Genomic DNA, 23,043 nt, shown 5'->3' on the forward strand with positions numbered 1-23,043 from the left:
ATGTTCAACTACCTGGCAGTCGAGGTGAGGCCCCAGCTCCACCGCAGCTATGGGAGCCAGCAAGGGGTGTCTGGGCCACTGAAGAGCCGCCTGGAGCAGCTGAAGAAGCCGTGGTGGAGGGAGCCCACCCCGCTGGTGCTCCAGCACAGCGAGACAGCCAGGCTGGCCATCGACGCCTTCCTCGAGCAGGGCGAGCGTGGCTACCTGAGCGCCATCGCCGAGGAGAGGGAGCTGCCATTTCTTTCCACCTTGGACATGGAATACATCAGCCATCAGAGGAACCAAAGCTTCCCAGACCCCAGTGCAATGAAAGACAAAGAAGCTGACCCTGGTGATGCAGACACTGGAGACGGGTTCTCCCTCAACTCTGAACTGACATCAGGCACCTACTTTCCCCTCATGTCAGATGTGCTCCCTCCGGAGCTGGAGCTGGGGTGGCCAGGGACACCTCTCCTCACGCTGTCTGGCCAGACTCAGGCCACTGTGATTTTCCAAAGAAACAAAACCAACAGCATTAAGGATCTGGTCCGGTCTCTGATCAGCCGGGCACGGACGGTACGTACAGAGCTGTGTCCCTGCGGGGAGCCTTGTGCCACAGTGCCCGGGGCTGCTGCTGCTCCCACACCTGTGACCACACGCTCCACGCTGTCGCTGCTCTCTCCATGTCTGGCATGATGTGATTGCTTTTCCTGCAGCAGACCTGTAGCTGCTCCTGCTCCTTTCCTTCCTTGTCATTTCTTTCTGCCTGGGATTTCACATCATGCAGGCAGTGCCCTCGCAGGCTCTCTGTGTCCATAGCTGCAGGGATGCACAGCAGTCCCAGAGCCCAGTGGGGTGTGTGGCAGGGCCTGCGTGTCCCTGCCTCTGTGTGTCCCAGCCAGCTCTGTGCCCCTGGCTCTGCAGTGTCCCTGCCTCTGTGTGTCCTCCCAGCTCTGCTCCCTCTGCATGGCCAGGGCTTTTCTCCAGCCCTGGACATCATTTTAAGCTGGACAAGACAATACCACAGGTGAGCTGCTGTCACAGAGAAAATCTCAGAATGGTTTGTGTTGGAAGGAACCTTAAGGACCATCTCATTCCATTCCCTGCCATGGGCAGGGACACCTTCCACTATCCCAGGTTGCTCCAAGCCCTGTCCAACCTGGCCTTGGACATTACCAGGGATGGAGCAGCCACAGCTTCTCTGAGCAACCTAGGCCAGGACCTCACCACATATGACCTGAGTAAATTTGTGGAACTGAAAATCCCTGCCAGTGGTTTGAATTAAGTTAGAATCCTGTCTCCTAGGTTTGATGTCTGTGCCTCCCCAGGGATGAGTAAGATCAGCCCATTTTGCCCCATTGCACAGTTTCTGGTGTGTTATTACAACCCTCGGATGTAATAAAAACTGGATGATTACAGTGCCTGCCTACCAAGCACAATGCTGGCATGAATTTATTCACTCAATTATGCTGCTTGTTGTTTCTTTCGCTTTGCCACTGTACTCTGTGTGAAAGCAGCAGCTCAGACAACTATCTCAGACGCATTTTCAGCTTTTTGTCCTCTTCATGGTTCTTTTCAGCTGTTTCACATCAATCTTCTTTTGTAGTATTTGTGTTGAGTTATTGAAGAAACATTTAGAGCAAAGTTCACTTTAACCAGTCCACTTCTGGCAGTTTCTCTTATCACTCCAGTAGTTTCCTATTTAACTTCAGTCACTCCTTATATTCATTGTTGCTTGTGTAAAAGCTGGAGATAAGGAATCACCTGGATGACTGCAGCTCAAGTGTGTTCTTCTGTAACCCTCAGCTGAGCTGAGCAAATGAATTTATGTATTCCCAGCAGCTCAGATTGCTGCACACCATTAAAACATCCTCAAAGAGCCAGATATCAGTGAAGTTTGGGTGTGATATGAAGTGAATGGGGATCTTTTTTCTTTTGCCCAAAAGACCATTTTGCCACATGAACTGCTGCTCAGTTGTAAGCAGCCCTTGCTTAATGCCTGAACTTCCACTGCATCTTATAGGCAACTACAGGAAGTTTTGGTCCAGGAAATAAGTGATAAAAAGCTTTGTTTGTCCTTGCAGGCAGCTGATTTATGGTAGCTTAAATGATCTGAAAAGTTCTGTGATACTGACCCCATCCTTGTCAGGAGTGGGGATTAAGGCACAGTCATGGTTGAATGCACAGAGTAAATGCCTACCAAGAAGTGTCCTCCCCTCACTCAGCACGTGTCCCGGATCTTCAGTGATATAATGATCCTTTAAGCCACAGGAAAAACATCTTGCTGCTTTCTCAGTTCACAGGAACTTCTCAGTTTCTATGGGCAAGTTGCCTGGGCAGTGGCTGCTTTATTGTACTTTCAGTACATTCTGAGCTTTTTGCTTTCTTTGCTTGGGTTGACAAAGCCCTGACAATCTTCTGCCCTTCATGTTTGAGTTGGAGGTTTCCCACAGTGCTTTTTACTGTTGTGTAAAATTTGAGAATGAGTTTTTAAGTATCTTACTGATTTATTACTGGTGTTCTACTGGCTTCTGGATTAGCAGCTCTGGCCAGTGCTTCCCATGATTAACCCTATGATTGATGGCAACTCCAGCTCATTCACAATCTCAGTTATACATATTTAAGTACTTACTGAGTCATTTTGCTCAACAAACCATCCAAAAAGATGTTACTTATGTGTCTAATTGACAAGAGCTGCTACCAGAGGTAAAAACTTCCTTTGCTTGAAGTGCCAGTATGAACCATTTGGAGAACCACCTGGTTTTTGGTTTGCAGCTGCTCTTTCTATGTTTCCAATATTTTTGCCACTAGACTTTTAGCTGTTGTCATAGATCCCTCTTTTAGGGAGTTTCTCCTCCCATGGGGGATACAGTGCTGGTGTGATGTGGGAAAGATGTTGAGATCCCCAACTGCTCTTCCCAGGTCCTGCAGACAGGGAGGTGTGTGTCTTGAAATGCTGTTTGCTTCTTCCCGGTAGAGTCATCAGAACAACATCAGAACAGAACAACATCAGCTGACATCTCTTGCAACAGCATGTTTGTGCTGACAAATTAGCAAAAGGAGCATTTGTTTCATGGGTATCTTTGGCTGGTGAGGTTGGTCTTTTGCCTTCGCTGTGTTTAACCAGCTCTCTTTGAAGACTGATGTTCAGATTTGAGCTTTTCTCTTTGCAGACATAAGAAGATGCAGCACAGCCACACCTTTGCCTTTATTTGATAATACTGTTAAAATTTTGCTCTTGCTGGATGAGCTCCAATCTGGTTTGAACTGTCCATGCTGCTTCTTTCACCCCTCTTGTGCCCCTTGGACTCTGTCTGTGCCTGGTGGGAGAAGGGTCCCTGATGGTCCCCAGGGAAGCAAGAGATCAAATGGCACCACTGCAGTAATGACCCAAACCACACTGCTATTGGCAAATACCAGTAAAACCAGCTGTGCTGGTTAGAAACCAGACAGATGGCAAACCCCAGTGGGGATCTGGTAAGTGCTGTAATTCCTAAAGTGATGACTCCAGTAATTGCTGAATTGTGAGTTTCCAGAAGTTCGTTTGGAAATGTCATGGTTTAACCCTACAATGGCAAGGTGTGAGTATTTTTAAAGCCTGTGGGGCAGCTGTGTTTCTAACATCCTGACCTGCCAAGGCCAAGCCATGGGCTCAGAGGTTGGGGTGGGCATGGTGAGGAGCAGGGATGCCCCGAGCCAGCCTTGCAGCCCCCACCACTGAAACAGAGGGGCTGGAGGCACTGACACAGGCATAGGTTTGTATGGCCCAATTGCCTGGAATGCCCACAAAGCTTTAAATGTGAGACATGAGCTGTTGGGAACCTGAATTGCAGATGGTACTTGGATACTCAACTCCCACTTCTTTAGGGGGTTTAAGGGGAAAAGTCTTCCAGGGTCTTCTTCCCCCAAAATTTCTTGGCTTTGGGGTTGATCTGATGTTATTGTAAGAGCTGCCTGCTTTGATTTCCAAAAGGGTGTGCTGATCTCAGTGCCCTTATGGATACCCACAGTTATAAAGAGCAGCCCCACATGGGCATCTCCGCCTGCAGGGAGGGCACAGCCTCCCCTCTGTGCCCACTGCAGCACACACGGGGTCTGTCCTTCCTGCCAGCACCGGCTGTGCTGCACACTGGGAGCGCTGGGAAGGAAGATGTGAGCAGAGCTGCAGCCTGCTCCACCTCCAGACCAAGCCAAGACCCGCTTTGGAAAGCCTGAGTGTGACTATCAGGGCTCCACCCAGCTTGCACAAGCTGGCCCTGCTGCCTGGGGCTCTGGCTGCATCCAGCCTGGCATTGCCTGCCACGGGTGACTCTGGGCTGTGTGTGCTGCCTGCTCAGCCCCGTCCCTCTCACAGGGAGCACTGAGGCCCCAGCAGTGCTGGTCTGGGGCAAGGATCAGCCTGAATTGTGGCAACCAGCCCTGCCAAAGCCTGCAAGCACTGGTAGAGGAAAGCAAGTGGCGTGGATCTCCTGCGCACCCCGGGTACAGGCCTTGCCCCTCAACATGTGGATCTGGGGACCAAGGAGCTTTGGTCTTCCTTGACTCCATCCCACTGACTTCCCAAGCAGACAGACTTCCCCAGGACAAACCTGCCTCAAACCTAAGCTTGAGATAAGCTCAAATATCATGAGGTGAAGTCTGGCTGAGAGGGACTTGCCTGAGGCTTTACACAAGGTCTGGGCTATCATTTTTTCATGGTCTTCATCATCAGAGGATGTGTGACCCATCAAAGAAATTTGGCTAAATTGCAGTTGGCCTTTGGGTGGAGGACAGTGTGGAGAGATGTGGCAAAGTCCTTTCATACTGTGGGTCTCAGTGGTACCTTGTGCTGATAGACCAGCAGCAACATTAATTTGGGAAGTTGAAGATGCTTCTCAGTGCTTGCAGAGCTCCTCCTGGGCTGACTCTGCTCTCTATGAGACATGGGCATGTTTCAAGAGGGGAGAAGTTTGCCAAATCCTTGTAAGGCTTCTGGGAAGACAACACTGACAAGGGCTACAGAAGAGGTGCCCTTTGGAGTCAGGTTTTAGAGCCTGTATCTCCCAGGGCCAGGGTGAGAGGGTGGAGATGTGGTTTTGGCCTGGACAGCAGGAATGATTTTTAGCTCTTGACAGCTGCCTCGTGTCCCACGTGGATATCTGGGATCGCACCATCCTCTGGGAAGGTTCTTCCCCAAGCCCTGCTGCGGTGAGCTGGGCCTGGGGTCTCGGACCACTGACAGTGTGTTGGGCATCATCACAGGGATGGGTTTTGAGGACAAAACCCATAGTATCTTTGTCCATCTGCAAAAGGGTCAATCCCCAAGGGAGCAGGAATCAGCCTTCTGACATTGTTGTCCTCTCCACTTTGGCCTCTGTGCAAAGGTCTCTCCATGGCCTGTACAGGGTGAGAGCAGCCAGCCCCCAAGCAGAAGACTGGGCTAGAGAGCACAGGGAATGCTCAGGGGCCCTGCTCTGCCTGTGACTGCTCTGAGGCCATGAGTGTGAGTCTGGAAAGAGGCAGTTTATTAATGAAAATGGACCAGAAGAGCTACTGGGCAGGGAACAATCTGGGCCAGTGTGGCAGTCTGGAGCACAAATCCAAGGACAGTTAAAGCTGGAGCTCCTCTCCTCTTTTCTGAAGCTATTCCAGATCAGCCCCATGCCATGATTGCAATTTCCCTTGTTCCTATTTACAGCTTGAACCACTGCACATGTAAAATCTAACCTCACTGCCATCTGCTGCGTTTAGCTCTTGGTTTGAAGGTGAGCAGCAGGTGAGCAGCAGTGGCAGAGGAAGGCTCACCCTGCAGGGGTGAGATCCATGGGGTGATTTGGACTATGGAGAGTTGCATTTGTGGCCATGCACATAACACAGGCAGTGGAGGTGCTGGAGCACAGGCTCCCTCCTCGTGGGGGTACAATGGCAGCAGGGCTGATTGGGTTTTCTGTGCCAGGTGTGGTGCAGGGCATGAGCACTGAGAAGCAGAATAGGTTATTGGAGCTTCACTCCCAAATTTAGTGAGTTTTGGTTCATCTTTATTTGGGCATTCTCTGGCAGGTGCAGAAACACAAATCAGGGTTATACACCCAACTTACCAGCACCAGTTACCTTATTCACTATGATATGGTAAAGACTGGGACTAAAGTACTTGGACAGTAGTTTCACTGGTTTTTTTCAGCTTTTGAAAAGAAGTTTGGCTGATGGTAAATCCTCCCCTACACTTTTCCATCATGCAGTGTGTTCCCATCTGCCATGAGTTCTCAGTGTTAACTGCTGATGCTTCAAGGTCTGAGTCACCAGGTGCTCTGCACCCTCAGGTGCAGTGACAAATTATCCTGCTCAGCAAATGCTCTCCTGTCTTTCCTTCCTCGTCCAAGGTGTCCCCCTTGACCCTGACAGTGACAGCCAACAGATGGATCCCAACAGTCACTTCCTCATACAAATAAAGGGCCCCTCAGTGTTGTCTGTTGGCAACTTCATTCCATGAGGAACAGAGCAACAGGGTCTCCAATCCCATGTGAATCTATTTATGCCTGATTTCCCTTGATGCATTGTTCTTGTTGCAGGTCATTCTATACTTTGGATTGTCTGATCCTGGGTCAACTCACTTGTAGTAGCTGCTTGTCATGACTTACCTTCTGTTTTCTGTATTTTCATTCCAGTTTCTGTAGAATTCATGTAGCCATGACATTCTCCTGCCTCCCACTCTATCTCCACAGTGGGATGGATTGCCATGGTCTTTTTCAACCTTATTCTTTAAAGAACTGCCAGTTCTCTTTAAAATTCTTTTCCTATTTAAAACCCCTTCCTTGAAGACCTTATCTTCACTTTATTTAGATACATATATTTTTATTTTTTAATAATCTTAGCGTTATTCCTTCTTCCTCCTGTCAGGTTTCATACCCATCACTTGCATCCCTGGCTGCATGAGCAGGAGTTCTGCCAGCAGGGAAAGGGGACGGATCCTTTCCACACACATTATTCTCAGATTTTGTCTAGGCACCCCTAGGATCTAATCTTGACACGAGGATTTGCACATACTTTATCACAATACCTTCTCCCTCACCTGGTAGTGTGTCCGTCCTGAAAAAAATTTGTACTTTTTTGTATTAATCTGCCAGTCATGTAGAGTCACTCTTGCTGATTCAACAATGATTTTGCTCAGTCTCAGCTCTTGTTTATATTCTTTATTCTTGGCATATTTTCTTAAGGCAACACATACTTATTGGACCACTGAAATTCAGATTTTGTGCATGTGTTACCCTTTCAGCTACTCCTTTCTGCGAATAGCAGATGAGACAGGAGGTACCCAGGTGGGAATTGTCTTCACAGTTATTAAAATTTGATTTTAGCTGTGAGAGTGGGGTAAGGGCTGTTAAACACAAAGGTCCAGAATCTTCTCCATTCACGTGCCCATGGCATCTCAGTAAATCAGGAGGTTTGAATAGTTTATAGCATATAGTTTAAAGCACAATTCACTTGGACATGAGATTTCAACAGTCTCTTGTGTTTCTTTCCCCCCACACCTCTTTTCTCCTGGCCAGGTGATAGCAATTGTGATGGATCTGTTTACAGACATGGAAATTCTGTGTGACCTGCTGGAGGCCTCAAGCAGACGGCACATCCCCGTTTACCTGATCCTGGATGAAGAGTACTTGAAGCATTTTGTGGAAATGTGCAATAAGATGGCTCTTACTCAGGACAGCTTCCCTGTAAGTTTTCAGTCACACACTGGATATGATAAAGAGGTCTTGGAACTGATAAAAATGATGTACCCTGTGTTCTGTTCCCCTGCCTGGTCCCTAGGACTCATCCCTTCTCCCCAGAATCTATCCCTTCCCTCCCTGTCCCAGGCTAAGGAGCCACGGCTGTTTGCTCTAGGAAATTGAGATCTGGAAGCACAGAGGAAGGCATGCAGGAGCCTCCTAGTCCCATATATTGATGTTTTATGGTCCTCATTTCAGTTTTCCATGCAGGGAGCATGAATCTGGAGCCAATGAGATGCAGTGAGTTGCTGAACACTTTGCTGGGCTGGTGCAGAGATGCAGGGAGACGCCTGGAAATTTGGTTTAAGTGAACCTGTATCATCTGGACATGGGGGAGAAAGAACACAGCCTCTGCTCTAGGACATAGAATTGCAAGACTAAAATTGCTCATAGTTCAGATCCCTGAGCTCAGGGATTTAAATTCTGCCCAGAGCTGCTGCAGAGCAATAGCTGGGAGGGCAAGGGAAGCAGTGAGTCCCCTCAGATGTCCTGCTGCAAACCCCATCGCTTCCTTCTGCTGAAAGCACAGGTTAAAAATCTCATGTTAAGATCTGCTTTTAGGCTTTGCAATTCATTTGTGGGCCCATGATTTGGATTTATGAAAAACCTGATTCCTGCTCAGTGGGTGCCCATCACCCAGCATGTGGTGCCCAGAGCAGATAAAATGTAAAAATGAATGTGACAGTGCCACAAGCTCTCTTGGAAACTTGCAGACTCAGAGACACACCCCTGTATCTTGCTGATCCCCATTTCTGGCCACCACCTCTCAATGGAAGTTGGTTTTTTTGTTGTCATTTGTTATTCCTGTAAGGCCAGCAGTGCTGGCTGTGCTTCTTCCCTAGGTGTACAGGATTCCCTGGAGCACTGACTCCACTCCAGCCTCCAGTTTCATGGGTTTTCCCTTCATTTTTGTGGGGAACACTTGGAAATTTTCCAGTTAGCTCAAAGGTATTCCTAGCTAAAAACAAGCTAGGGACAATGCAAAACCAATGTTTTACAGGATATTCCAAATAGGTGCAGCTAGGATGTCTTAATTATCCCTATTTTTAACCTGTCTACAAAAAGGTTAATTTACAGAGGCTTCTTTAGAGAAGCACTCAGTGCTCTGGTCCAGTTGACAAGGTTGGACTTGATGATCTTGGATGTATTTTCCAATCTAAATGATTCTGTGATTCTTCCACCGTGCTGGTGAAGCTCTGCCCTGTCTTGTTTCTTACAAGCCAGACCCATTTCATCCTGACCCTTGAGATGGCAGCTCTTGGGGAAAACTCCTCCATGCTGGAGCATGTTGGCTTCCATAAATAGCTTCCACACTGAAGTGACCTGGTGCATTCAGATGAATTCCATCTCTCAAAAATATATTTTATTCCTTCTTGTCTATGAGGTGGCCATTGCTAAAATTTAAAATTAGAATGAGTTTATATCCGTGGAGATGTCTGTGTCTCTTTGTTATGCCTGATGTCATGTCGTGTGCTTGAATGGGTAATTAACACCCATTCCATGCCTCCCCATTCCATGACTCACTAGCAGCTCTCCATCTGAAGTGTCTCTTACCTGATGCACCTGTGCTGTCCATCACCTGCAGGCTGAATACACATCTGAGTGGAATGAGGGTACATATTTTATTCCTGCCTCTAAGTTGTGACAGGATGTGGCAGTAAATCTCCATTTGGAATAATTGGTGACAATGTGGGCTTGAATGGGGAATTTGGGGTAATTGCTCCTCCAGCATCTTAGTTCAGAAAACAACATGTGAGTCTGCTGGTGGCAAATTCCAGTGCTGAGCATCAGAAAATCCTGTGTGGAGCACTGGCAGCAGAGACAGCAGAAGCCTTAACTTGGAGTTTTCAAACATCTGTCTGCTGAACCTGGAGCTACTGTTTGGATGGAGCAAGAGTAGTACCAGGGTGTCTTTCCTGCAAGACTGCAGGATTCTCATCTTGTTGGGATTATTCAGGGTCTGGATTGACAAGAGGAAGAAGATGATGATGAAAATGAACCAGATATCAAAAACTCACCCAGCCTTGGAAAGGATAAAGGGAGTGAAGAAATACTGTGGTGACAAATTTATGGAATTTACCTGAAGTTGTTTTATTTTCCCCAGGAAGGAGGTGGGGGGGAGGAAGCTCCTCCCAGTGAAAACCAGTATTACTGAAACTTTGCCACTGGAAGAAAAATTCCCTGTGCTGACTGGCCACAGGATAAGGTGAAGACCTCACTAAGTATCCAGTGTTATCTTGGTCTGAATCAGCAACTTGTGGTGTCATTTCAGAGGATCACAGGTTAATGCAAGTTGGCAGGGACCTTAGGATGTCATCAGCCCAGCCTCCCACTCAAAACAGTGTCACCTGTGAGGTCACTTTACCTGGTCTCATGTGGCAGATCTCCAAGTGAGGAGACCTCACAGTCTTTCTGGGTAACTTGTTCCAGTGCACGACTGTCATTATGGGGAAAAGATTTCTCCCTTCTCATACGTGGCAGATGAGGACATGTTCTGGGACATAAAAAGCCAAGAAGTGAAAGCCACAATGTCAAAATTCTGAAGCTTCAGCTCTGTAACTTGCTAGAGGTTTCCATGAACTCAAGAGAAGACTGGACCAGCACTTGGAGAAGAGATCACAATGGGCTTCCCACTGAGACAAACCACAAGAAGCTCAGGAAATCCCCTGAGCAGAAAACAGGGGCAATATTAGGGGCAGCATCATAAATGATTGCCCTCTCCCTGCTGTCCCCAGCTGCCATTGCCCACTGCAAGAGAGAGCCTGGATGGGCTCTGGGCAGGAGCAGATTTGCTGCTGCTGCTGCTTCTGCCTTTCTCACCTGGAGACCCTCACTGCAATGTGGGAGCCGGGCCTTTCCCGCCTGGCGGTGTCCCCGGGGAAAGCTCAGCTCCTGCCCGCGGGGACTCTGACAGCAGAGGAAGCTGCAGGGTCCCTGCCCCGCTCCTCACCCCGAGGGTCCCTGCCCTGAGCCCCGTGGGAGGAAGGCGAAGGGGGCACTGGGGTGCCCAGGGACAGCTCCAGAAGGCTGGAAGGGGCGTGGGACACGCTCTGGGGTGAACATCTGCAGGCAAATCCCTGCTGGTGCTTGTCTCTTGCCTGGCCTGGCCAGAAATCTGCTGGGGGGCCGAGGGGCAGCGCCACATTCCCTGAGCACCCAGCTCTGTCTGCCAGGAGCAAATTGGCCCCACCAGCTGCTCTAGGGCTTTGTCTGTAGCTGGGCTGGTGCTCGGCAGGAATGGGCTGCCCACAGAGGGGTCTGCCCAGTCAAGTGCAGGTGGTGACAGCTTGTGACAGCTCCTGCTGTACCAGAGATGTGACAGGTGTCAGGGGAGCTGGCCTGGAGGGCAGGAAGGGATGACCTGGCAGCCCCGCGGAGGTGTAGCCTTGGGGATGTTTATTTACGTGCCAGATGTTTTGTTTGGCACTGTATCACACAGAGCAGGTCACTAACAACTTCCAGTGATTGTTCTGCTCTTCTGCCTTCCTCACCTGAGGTGCAAGTAACTTCTATTATGGGCAAACACCTTGCATTATGACAGAGGCTCCCAATGGATACCAAGAGCCATATTCCCCAGTTTATTCTGGGCAGTTGGTTTTACAGGTCAAGGTTGTATCAGAGAAGTATTTGCAGTGGAGCATCAGGTCTGCTTCAATTGAGTATAGCAGCTGAAAATGTTAATATAATTTTTAAATGTATTGGTAAAAGGAATTCCTTAAAATGTAGATATTCCTCTAAGTCTTTTTTCATTGAGTGATGTTTTAGTTTTAAGCCTGTAATTGTATAAAATCAGAGCAGCACACTCTAGTGATTAGAAACTAGCTAGTTGTTATGCATCAAAATTTACTTAATGCAGAGCCATCAGCTAGTGGGGTGCTGAATATCATTAATAATCTGGAAGAAATTGGATAGTTTTACATACGTCAGAAATTATCTGTAGGCTCATAGGATTCTCCAAAGTTTTTTTCAAACCAGAATTTGCACTCAAGTGCAACTTGTTAATTTTTGCTGGGTTTTTTATCCTGTAGAAGCAGGCAGTATGACAAAATATTTGGTATGTAGGAGCCAAGAAATACTTAATGCCTTGCTGAGTTCTACCTCTCAGAGCAGAGCATGAGCTTGAGGGAGTCCAGCAGTGATGCACAAGGGAACACCTCAGTTTAGGTCAGTACATGGCCCCTTACCAACTCTCCCTGCTTTGGTTTCAGAACATGCGCATAAGGTGCCTGAGTGGAGACACGTACTACAGCAAAGCAGGCAAGAAATTTGCAGGCCAGGTTCTGGAGAAGTTTGTCCTGGTTGATTGTGACCAAGTTCTTGCTGGTACATACAGGTAAGAAAATACAGCAACTACTGTGGCAGAGACTGGTGACACTGAGGAAATATTCCTTACCAAAATACTGAATAATGTAACTCCTGGTGCTGCATGGTGGTTCAACAGCTACCCTGCATTCCCCTCAGTCAGGGCTTTCAGAGTTTTCCAAACCTCCACCTTACCCACCCTCCCTGCCCTTTTCTTACCTGAAGACCTCAAACTTTTCAGAAGTCTCTCCTCATACAGTGGCTGCTGCATCCCTCAGCCTTTTTAATTCTGTTTTTCTGCACCCTCTGTGACCTCACTACCTCCTTCTTGAAGTGCAGAGACAAGAACTGCATGTGGCCCCCCTGATATGCTGCACCTAGGTGTTCAAGAGGGATCAAAGATGCTCAGACCCTGGATTGTGATTGTGGCCCTTGCTGGCAGGGGCCGACACTCACTGCATGTTTTAGTTGCCATGGCACTCTGAGCTGATGATGTCAGACAGCTTCCTGAGCTGTTCCAGGTTCAGCATCATACAGATCATTTTCCCCAATGGATACACAACATTTTTCTTTACTGAAGTTCATCTGCCACATATTTGTCCACTTGCTCAGTTCTTCTGGATTTGCTCACCTTCAGTGAGGTATCCAACCACCTGAAGGACCTGAGGATCACCTGAAAGCCTGGGAATTTCACTGCACCCCTCCATGCCCGAGGGCATCCATGTGCTCAGTGGCTCCCTCACCAACTCCAGCAGGTTGGTGAGCTGAGCTTGCCTTTGCCCTCTTGTCCTTTTCCAAGAGGCTGTGATTCTCCATGCTAGCAGGAATCTTGTTCTTCTCAGCATGCTCTGCATGCCCCAGAGTAGAGGGCAGCTCCAGGGGTGTGTGGGCCTCAAGACTGCACTCAGAGCCCTCTCTGTAGGTGGGATCAGAGGGGAAACCTCTCAGCCCTTGGCCTTTCTGGTGGTGCTGATACAAGGAGTGAAGCACATCTCAATGTCACCAGCACCAGCGATGGATGCAGGAAGTTCATTGAGGTTCTCAGCTATGGCCTTGCCATCACTCTTGTGACACCCAGGCCTCAAATGAGTCCACGATTCTTTGACTGCCAGTACAGCATTTGTGAACAACCTACAGCCCCAGTCATCCTGGGGATTTTTGGTCTGGTCCCTTTCAGCTCTTTTTGACAGATTGCTGCATTTTTACATAGCTACCTTTCTTGAAATTGAACCTCCACATGCTGCATTTATTTAGTTTGCTCTCCACTAAAGAGTTAAAATTGTGTTGTGATCATTCATACAAACGTGTTCTTCCACTTCTGCCTCTGGAACCAAGTCTTATGCCCCATTCCAGACCACATCCTGAATCACATCTTTTCTTGTGGGTCAAACAATTTAGACTAGTTAATTCTGGCATGTAATCATTTATTGCTTCCAAAAAGTTTTTCTCCATGGTTCATCCCAGTGAAACATTAACCTGTAAGTGTATGAATGGATGAAATCTCCTGTTGCTGCCCATCCTAATTTTGCAGCCTCTGTGATCTCAGTTAACATTTTCTCCACAGTTCTGATCAGAGAGTCAGAACTACTGTTCATGTTCTATAGTTTTATTACTAGACTCTATTTAGTTACTTTGCCACTTGCAAATCCTTCCCACAGTATTTTCACACTGTTGAACATTATATGATCCTTCACAAACAGTGCAGCTCCTCAGGACTGCCTGCTCTGTGAATTTGTTGTCCTGGCAACACTTTTATCCTCCTTCCACCAGATCTCCTTGACCACTGCTCTCCCTCTCCCTTTCCCTCAGTTTCCATCTCTCTGTGAGCACATGCTGGACCCTCAGGCTACCAGTGTCTTCATCAGTGCTGTAGCTTTAAGCTGCACCTTCTCCTCTGGTGATGACTTCAACTCCAAGAGTGGAGATCTCACCTCATCAAACTCAGGCAAAATGAATGAAAAATGGGAGTATATGGTTGAAACTGGTTGTGTCAAATCTCTAAACATCATGGAGAGCAGTGTCTGGTGGCATTTTTACCATCCTAAGACACTGAAAAACAATGGAGTGAATCACAGGTGGAAAAGCCCTTTAAGAGCCTTGAGTCCAACTGTTCCCTCAGCACTGCTGAGCCCACAACTAACCCATGTCACATATACTTGTCTTTTAAATCCCTCTATCCATCTCCATTGGCTGCAGGGGCAGGGATTACATAACTCATCAGGATCACTCATTTTTGGATGACTAAAGTTGAGCATGTGTCAGCTGGATTGAACTGCACAGCTGGAGGAACATCTGATTTCCCTGTGGCCCAGAGTCAGGGTATTGCTTAAAATGCAGGTGCAGCTCTCTGGGTCAGTTCCTCCCTGTGCTGTTAAGGGCAGGGACTGGGGGTTCTCATGTGCTCCCTTTCTACAGAGCTCTGCAGAGCTGAAACTTCTGGAATTCTGGAAGATAGTATTTCAGTTGAATAGGGTTTTACATCTGATTCTGTGCTGTGCCAGTAAGCACAGGATGTTCTGTACTAACAGAAAGAGTCTCTTCTTGAGGAGTTTGTTCACTTGTCAGAAACACTTTCACAGCAGAAAATCAGGATGTCTGCTTCTGGTATAGTGCAACCTGTATAGGAGATATTTAGATTACTGTCCCTGCAGATGGGAAAGCCAGATGCAAAGGATGAGAATAGTTACTGAGTAAAGCCAAAGATCCAGAGTGGAACCAGGGGTGTCTCAGGATGATACAGGGACAAGGGTAAGAGTGTTCTTACCCAGCAGCAGGTTTTGCAGTTCAGCAATGCTGTGTGCAAGGATCAGAGGTTTCAGGACTCTGGGGTCTTATGTTGTATGTGCTTCTATGTGTTCAGTTTGCTGTAGGACACTCTTTCCCACCGTGTCTGGCCTCCATGATACCCTCTGGCAATGGGTTATGCAGTTTAATTTATGTTTTGTGTGAAGAAGTGGTCTGTGGTGTTTACAGTAGACCTACTGCCAGATAATTATACTTGATGTCCTTAAATTCCCACAACCTGGGCACAGAAAATCAGTGTTTCCTATTTACTTTTTTGACTGCATCCATGATTTTGTCCTCCTCCATTATAATGCCTCATGTGAATCATCTCTTCTCCAGGTGAAGTATCCTTGGCTTTTCAGTCATTTCTTGTATCCAGAGTTTGAATTTATTGACATTTAATTGTCCATCATTTTGTCACATATTCCTCCCCTTACCATAAAATCCTCTTGCAGCTTCTGTTTATCCAGTTTTCTTTTGATCCACAATAATTTTGTCATGAGGTCTGACATGGACAGTTTCTACAGTTCTTTAGTACCTTCTTCAACATGTTGAACAGCATTGATCCCAGTACAAAACTTGTGGGTTTTCAGTGGGTAAATGGAACCCACTGCTAGTTTTTGTATTTTTAATCAGCTGCTACTTGTTGGGAAGACCTTCCTTTGTATGTATTTCTTGATCACTTAATTTTTCCAACAACAAAAATTGTGTTTGCTGAGTGACCATGTCAAAATCTCTGTGAAAGTTCAAGTTTGATACATCAAGCACATCTGTGTGCTTGCTGCCTCCCTCAAAGATCTGCTCTGCAAGAGGCTTTTGAGGCATGGCTTCCTTCCACAAAAACATGCTGAGTCTTCAGCATTATGATTATAGTTATTTATGCATCTAATCATTTTACTCTCTATTTGCTTCTACCAGTTTGTTCAGTATGGAAATAGGACTGGCTGGTTTGTAGTTTTCCAGGAGCTCTTTAAAAGGTTCACATTTAAAACTTTCCATTCCTCTGCTACTATGTTTAATATTAAATGATAGGTTATTCTCTGGTTTATAATTGGAAAATCGCTGACTTACAGTTTATGAAGGCTTTTTGCTTTAATATTTTCATTTAATGCACCTTTCTAACTATGGTGAGATTTTCTGATGATTTAAAATGTCTTTATTTTGATAGGTATGTTTTCTCTGAGACTCTAACATAGCATCTTTAAACAATCTTCTTGCCACCTCAAGCATTTAACCTTTTTGATTGCTCTTTTAAATTTCTTTTAAATAGCATTCCTCACTTTCTCTTTGAAGTTAAACATTACTGTTGTGGATTATTTTGGTTCTGAAAGAATATTTGATATGGCTAGGTCATGGTTATTTTTGCTGAGTGAACTTTCCAATGAAACTCTCTGAACTGGTAATGTTGTTTCTCCTTTTGTTGGCTTTCTGGTTAGTTTTTCCAACAAGTGGTCATTTATAGTGTCTAAAATGCAGTTTTGGCAACTCTCCTCGTTGTGGCCCCCACTCATCCTAGCAGGATCTCCCTTTATCCCTCTGCTTTCTGCCTTCTTAGTCTCTCAGCACCCCCTCAACGTGGCTTATTTACCATCAGCACTCTGCTCAGAAAGTTCCCAGTACAGCCACCATGCACTTTTCTAAACACAGCTTTATTTGTTCAGATGTTCTCCATTGATTCTAATTCCTTACCCAAGTGTCACTGATTTCCATCCTGTCCTTTTATCAGAATACAGTTTTCTTGCATTTGTTTTTAAAGTGAAGTGGGTGATCCCTAACTGTGTGACCTGCTACACATCCCAGCTTTGGTCTGTAGCAATCCACTGCTCCCTGCTATCCATCACTCCAGCCTGGCAGCTCTGCAACGAGGAGATGAGCAATGAAGAAAAGGATCCAACTATGCAGAAATAGTGTAACTGTCCCTCTGCTCTCACAGGTTTATTCATTGATACAATAAGAACCACATGGAGCACTGTCAGGGGGTTTAGGTTGGACATCAGGGAAAGGCTCTTCCCCAGAGGGTGCTGGCACTGCCCAGGCTGCCCAGGGAATGGGCACGGCCCCGAGGCTGCCAGAGCTCCAGGAGCTGCCAGGGATGCCCAGGCTGGGGCTGTTGGGGTGTCTGGGCAGGGCCAGGGGTTGGATTGCATGATCCCAGTGGGTCCCTTCCCACTCAGGATGTTCTGTGATTCCATGATTCTTTAATTTATTCTGATAAATATATCAGGATAAATTAAAGAATGCTGCCTCTTGGTACAGATCAAGCACATTTTTGCAGCACTCTCTAAATATGGAAGCCAAGCTCACAGCTCTTATCTTAAACAAATGTAGGCAAATTAGTTTAGACCCTTCAACTCTTATGTGTACACTGACTAACATTATATTTCTTCTAAATAAAGGAAAAAAAACCCTAGATTGAGGTATCTAGGCAAAGCAATAATCTAAAATCTTAAATGTAATTAAGTAATAGCTATTTAGGTTTATTCTGGGTAACAGAAGAAATAGGGTGTTTATTTGAGCACTTAAGATATTTACTGTTTCAGCAGGTGAAAAGAACCCAAGGGCCAATAGGGGCTAGAGCTAAACAGGATCTTGAACAGGAAATACAGACTAGAACCAGACTGGTATTGTCAGCCTGAAAGAGAGTTATGTGCTGAGTTGCCTTAGAGGAGATTAAATTTCTCTGCTGAAAATGACAGATGGTCATGGTATGGTTGTGTCCTGCCATGGGCACAGAGAGGAAGGAGCCCAGTGTTTGCTGTAGGGAGAAACTCAGGATCTGGGGTTGAAGCTGACACAGCAGCTGAAACTGAAAAATGAGAGGTGAAAGTTTACAAGAGTGCAAAAGCTTCCACACATGGCTTCAGGAGAAATAAAACTGAAGTACAGAAGTATTTGGCAATGGACAGATAAAGTTCCATGGGTTTGAAGTTAAAGGAAGCCTGGAATTTCTTTCAAAGAAAGGTGCTTATACTCACAGGTATCCATGGCCCAAGCAAGAGGAAAGTGCTTTGAAGAGGGATTTTCAGATCTAGCTTGATGAGGACTCACCTCAAGAAAGAAATTCTAATTAAGCAGAAAGGGAGTGTGTAAGGAGTGGGAAGCACAGTGCATCAGCAAGGGAACCCCAGGTGACACATGCAGCAATGCAGTGACATTGCCAGGAGATGAGTGATGTGCAGCCTTGCTGGGCACACCTGAGCAGGGAAGAGCAAGTCCTTGGGTGTGTAAATAAAAAGTGAATCCAGAAGAAAGAGACAAGGTCTGCTGCTGGAAGGATGAATAAGAAGTAAGAGATAACAGACATGGGTGCCCAAATTAGTGAGTACATTGCACTGGTTTGGATCAAAACAAAGATGAGAATCAAGGAATGGAAATTATTTCAAGTGTGTTGGGAGCAAGCTAAAAGAGGTTGCTGCAATAAAGGCAGGTTGTTGTTACCTTATCAAAGAAAATGTCACTTGAAATCAAAGGTCTAGTAATGAGTGTTATGTGGTACATGCATTTAGCCATGAGCAAAAACAAAACACAAGTTTGTGCTGGCATATGGAAAGAAAAGAATGGCTTTGTGAAATAAAAATGAGTTTGAGAAACTATTGAAAGAAGCAAAAAATCTTCTGCTGCAGATTGGTATCCCGTCTGTTGGAAAGAGCTAAAGCAGAGAGGCTGAGTGTGGAGATGTGGAGTCACCTGTTCAAACAGCTGAGGAAAGGCAAAGGCCACCGTGAGCCCAGAGCAGAGCACGGCTGTACAGGGGGGCACGCAGGGAACTAATCCGGGTGTCGAAAATGCTGCTGAGACGGAGACTTGTGGAACACCGCAGGTGCTGTTGCCGCTCCTGCCCGGCCCGCGGCAGAGCCCCGCGCAGGGGGTGATGCTGCACCTCCATCTCCCGGCCAAGGGCTGAGCTGCACCGCTCCCGCAGGGTCGGAAAGCAGGGCACGGAGGGGATCCGATCCTGCAGCCATCCTCTCTGAGTCTTTGTGTCCCAGGGTGATCTAGAACGGCTGTGAGCAGCAGTTTGTTATAGGGAAAAAATAATGTCAGGAAAGTCCTACCACTTTTAGAAGCTGCTATGATCTTTTAGCATCCAGGGTGGCCTGCGGCAGGAGGAGCTGCAAAGCCCACGTGGGTGTTGGGTTGTGCAAGGCACAACACCTCTTTCTGTCTGTATTAGATTTTTAACTTGTGAACTTCATCCAGTGCCTCATTTTTATACCAGAAATCATTCCCTGGCTATGCCAGTCAGGGAAGAAAATGTTCTTTATCAGTTTGTAGAGATGGGAATAGCCACGGCTGCAAGACCACATTGTCCCATCCTGGAAACCTGTGCTGTGGCAAGGAGGGCTGTGCCACCAGGGGACTTGGATAATTCCTTCCCCATCCTGTCATGACACAGAGTGAGCAGGTCCTCATTGGACTGGCATGGGAAACTGGGACACAGGAATGCCCAAACTGGGGCAAGAGGCATCAGTGGAGCCAGGAAGTGCCCTGGGACAGACGCCCTTGACAGTGTCAGACCATGAAATCTCCCCTGTCTGTACTCCTGGATTTCCTCAAAGAACTCTCAGGGCTTTCTGAGAGATAACATTCCTTTGCCAAAGCTGCCTTTCCTGTTATCTCCTATTTCCTATATGGCCATTAATTGTATTCTTTAGAAGAGTCTCTACTAATTTGTCTATCTACACAACTTATGTCTATCTAATTTGTGAGACTTAACTGTCTATAACATAAAAAACATTATATCACATTAGCACCCTGGCAGTCTCCTGATAGCCAGAGCCCTTTCAAGTGGGAGATAGCAGAGCCTGGTTAGGAGCTGAGCTATTTCATCCTGGCATTCCCTGGCTGCTCTTATGTTGATGATCCCTGCTCCTGCCCAGGTGCTGATATCTGCTCTGTTGATGTTTTCTTATCTCTTCTACAGAGATCTCAACAGGAGACTGATCCTCCCTTGAGTTCTGTGCCAAGGGGGCTCAGGGCAGCCCAAGCTCCTGTACAGTAAATGGATGCAGAGGAATTATCTGAACTTTCCTGTTGCACATGGACCATGTGCCTCAAAAAAAGCTGAATATTTCTTCTTTACCCTTTTGCAAAATGTGACCCAATCTTTTTCAAAGATGATCTCTCTGGAGCTTTTCCTCTGTCATTTAGCAATCCCAGGTAGTTTCTGGTTTGATTTTTTCACCCTAATATCTCTGTGAAGGGGTGCATTTGCTTTGGGCCTCCAGGATGGTATTTCTGAGTTCTCTTCATGCCACCCACAAAGATCTTTTCATTCTTTTACTCCTTTTGCATTCTTACCTAATTTACCTGGTTTGATATGAAGCAGCAGAGTATTTTTGTCCATATTATGTTTCTCTTTGGTGTGTGATTGCTGAGTGTAAACATACCAAACACCAGTCTGACTTAAAACAACTGCAGAGTGCTCAGGGACTGGCCAGGAGCTGTGTTTCCTACTAGAAATTCCCAAATAGCTTTCTTGTGAGCTAAGCATTGATGAGGTCCCAAAACACAGTGCCAGTATCTTGTCCTGAAATGACATTTACTTGAGAATGTAATGTCTCACAACAATTGCTCTCCTGGAGCTCCTGTAATTTTACCCTGCTCTTCAGAATCAGTGTCTTGCTTTAGCAGCCAATAACACAGCCCTCAGCTGGTACTGCCACCTCTGAAAATTCTGGTTTGTTTGACACATTTAGTGTGCTGGTCTGGTTTGACTATAGCAAGAATAAAAAAATCAGCTGATGACTGGGATGACCAGGAGCCTGGGGATCCCACTCTGGAGAGGAACTTCCCTGCTTAATCAGAAAAAGGAAGATGAAGAGAATGTGGTTACAATCTGTACCTTATTGGGGAAGAGCTAATTAGGTTACAGTTTGGGCACAAACAAGAGGTAGGGTTAAACAGATAAGGAAAATTTGCAGAGTTGCAATTAATGGAAGTTTTTACCCAGCTAGGGCAAAGTTTGGTTTTAGGGTAGAATATGATGAGCTCCCAGAAAAAAATCCCAAAACACTTAACTGTGAGGGCAGGGACTGGACTTGTTGAGCCAAGAATTAACTTCTATTGCATTTGGGAATCCCACAACAATACTTACAGCAAACATCATCATCCTTCCTGTCCTGAGTATTCCTGTAGTCTCTGGAGACCTCCACTGCTCAAGGCAGTTCCTACAAGCCCATCAGGGATGTCAGGACATGAGAACACAGCTCCTGCCAAGGCGAGGGAAGAGCAGGGGACCCCAAGCAGAAATCAAACAACCACTTTAGGGTTGTTCTTTTGTACTTATTGATGAGCACATTCATGTCCATGAGCAATCTCACAGCTGCCTACTTAGAGGAAGTTGTAACAACACAAATCGGATAGGAATCCATCACTGGAATGTGAAAATCCATGCTAGGCATTTTGGCACTCTGTGAACTGAAGTTAACGTGTGTTTTGTTTCTTTTCCTGCAGTTTCACCTGGCTTTGCAGCCAAGTCCACACTGGCCTGGTGACCCACTTCCGTGGGCAAATTGTTGCAGAGTTTGAAAAGGAATTCCGGTACTTGTACGCAGAGTCCAGAGCAGTGACCAGCTTCTGTGTGCCAGATCCCGGGACGTGTCTCTCTTCTTGGAATACCTCAAAAGTTGACAACTGTCTTCTAAAACCCACTCAGGGGAATGATACTGAGACCCTGAGCCCCTCCAGCAGCCTTTCCAATGTGAGCATCAGGAGCATAAAAGTGTCTCCCTTTATGAAAAACTCCAACTGCAGTGCACACCAGGAAAAGCAAGATTCCAGCTCTGATTCTAGCAATAAGAAGGGGAAGGAGGACACATTCCTGAAACCTACTTGCCCTAAACAGCAAGAAGAACCACCAGACTCAGCGAACAGTCCTCCAAATAAACCTACCCCAGCCTTGTATCCCAAATCAAACCTCATAATAGCAAGGACATTCCTGCAGCCAGAGCCTTACTCCAATAAACCTGGGGACCAGGGGGACACTAAGGCCAGCAGCAGCCACTGCTCCCCGCCGAGAGTGGGGCAGCAGCTGCAGTCCCTGTCAGAGGGCACCAGCAGCAACGGGACCAGCCTGAAGCAGAGAGCTCCTGTGGCCACCTCTGGGGAGCTGCCAGCTGAAAATGAGAACATGGTTTATGGGGTAGAAAAGAGACAGAGCCCTGGACATGGCCATTTTGACCTTTTCTCCCCATACAGCCACCTCAAACGGGATAAAAAGTCCGTAGTGCCTTGCTATGACAAGTTCCCAGAGGATGTGCTGCTGGAAAAGAACAGCGCATACGGGGCAGAGAAGAGAATGACTCTGGGGCACAGCAAGCTGGACCTGATCACCAAGTACAACAAACTAAAATCCAAACACATACACAGTCGGTTCGAACTCTGACCTGGGCCTCCAGCTGGCCTCTGCTCTGATTTTCCAGGGGTTGCTCTTCCCTGCCAATCATCATGCCTGGGGCTTGGAATCAAAACATTAGTCTTGTTCCTGTTAAAAGGTGTCTAATCTATGTAGATGACTGATTCAGACGAGATTAGCAACTGCAGCTCAAATTTTCAATTACATGATTGTGGCAGGAGGGAGAAAAGCACATAAATATAATTCTTTTTACCCATTTGGGAAAGAACCATTTCCCCTCAAACTTACATCAAAGCCATTGCTACACCTGGAAACTGGCCATTGAGGTCTTTAGGGTGAGCCCTGGTTCTCTCCATGCTGAGCAATTCCTCTCCCTGTATCCATATGGTGAAAATGAAACGGCCAAAGGCAAGGGGATGTGAAAAATAAAGGAGTTGTTCTGCTGGAAAAAGCTGTGTTGGGTCCTGCTGGAGGGGGTGAGCACTGAGTGTGGCCAGCACCCTGCCGTGCTGAGCCGTGCCAGGCCAGGAGGGGACAGGGACGCGTTTGGGCACATGTTTGGCATCCGCACACGGCTGACACTGGCACGGCAGTGGTGTCAGCACACGGATGGGGTCACACCTGAACACAGGTGGCCCCTCCACACAAGCGAGGCGCTCAGGTGGCAGCTGGGTCGCGGGTGGCCTGTCAGCTCACAGGTGACATGGCTGCTGTCCTACACCACAGGTGTCAGCAGGGAGGGGGTGCCCAGGCATGGCTCCTGTTGGGACAGGGACAGTGCCAGCACCGGGGGAGCACCAGGGCATGGGCCGGGCTGCACACAGAGGGGGTGGCCCACAGTGGCAAGGGACAGCCATGGCACAGGGACAGAGG

General features: G+C 47.0%; 1 protein-coding gene across 1 annotated transcript; it reads left to right on the plus strand.

Annotated features, from left to right (window-relative positions):
- On the plus strand, positions 1–22,578 carry FAM83C (family with sequence similarity 83 member C). Its single transcript, XM_066561679.1, has 4 exons — positions 1–555; positions 7,506–7,673; positions 11,936–12,060; positions 21,270–22,578. Exons 1-4 carry the CDS (start codon positions 1–3, stop codon positions 22,198–22,200), a joined length of 1,779 nt encoding a protein of 592 aa, XP_066417776.1. The 3' UTR covers positions 22,201–22,578.
- Positions 22,579–23,043: the final 465 nt, after the last annotated feature.

This window comes from Molothrus aeneus, chromosome 17, assembly GCF_037042795.1.
Source record: "Molothrus aeneus isolate 106 chromosome 17, BPBGC_Maene_1.0, whole genome shotgun sequence".
NCBI lineage: Eukaryota > Metazoa > Chordata > Aves > Passeriformes > Icteridae > Molothrus > Molothrus aeneus.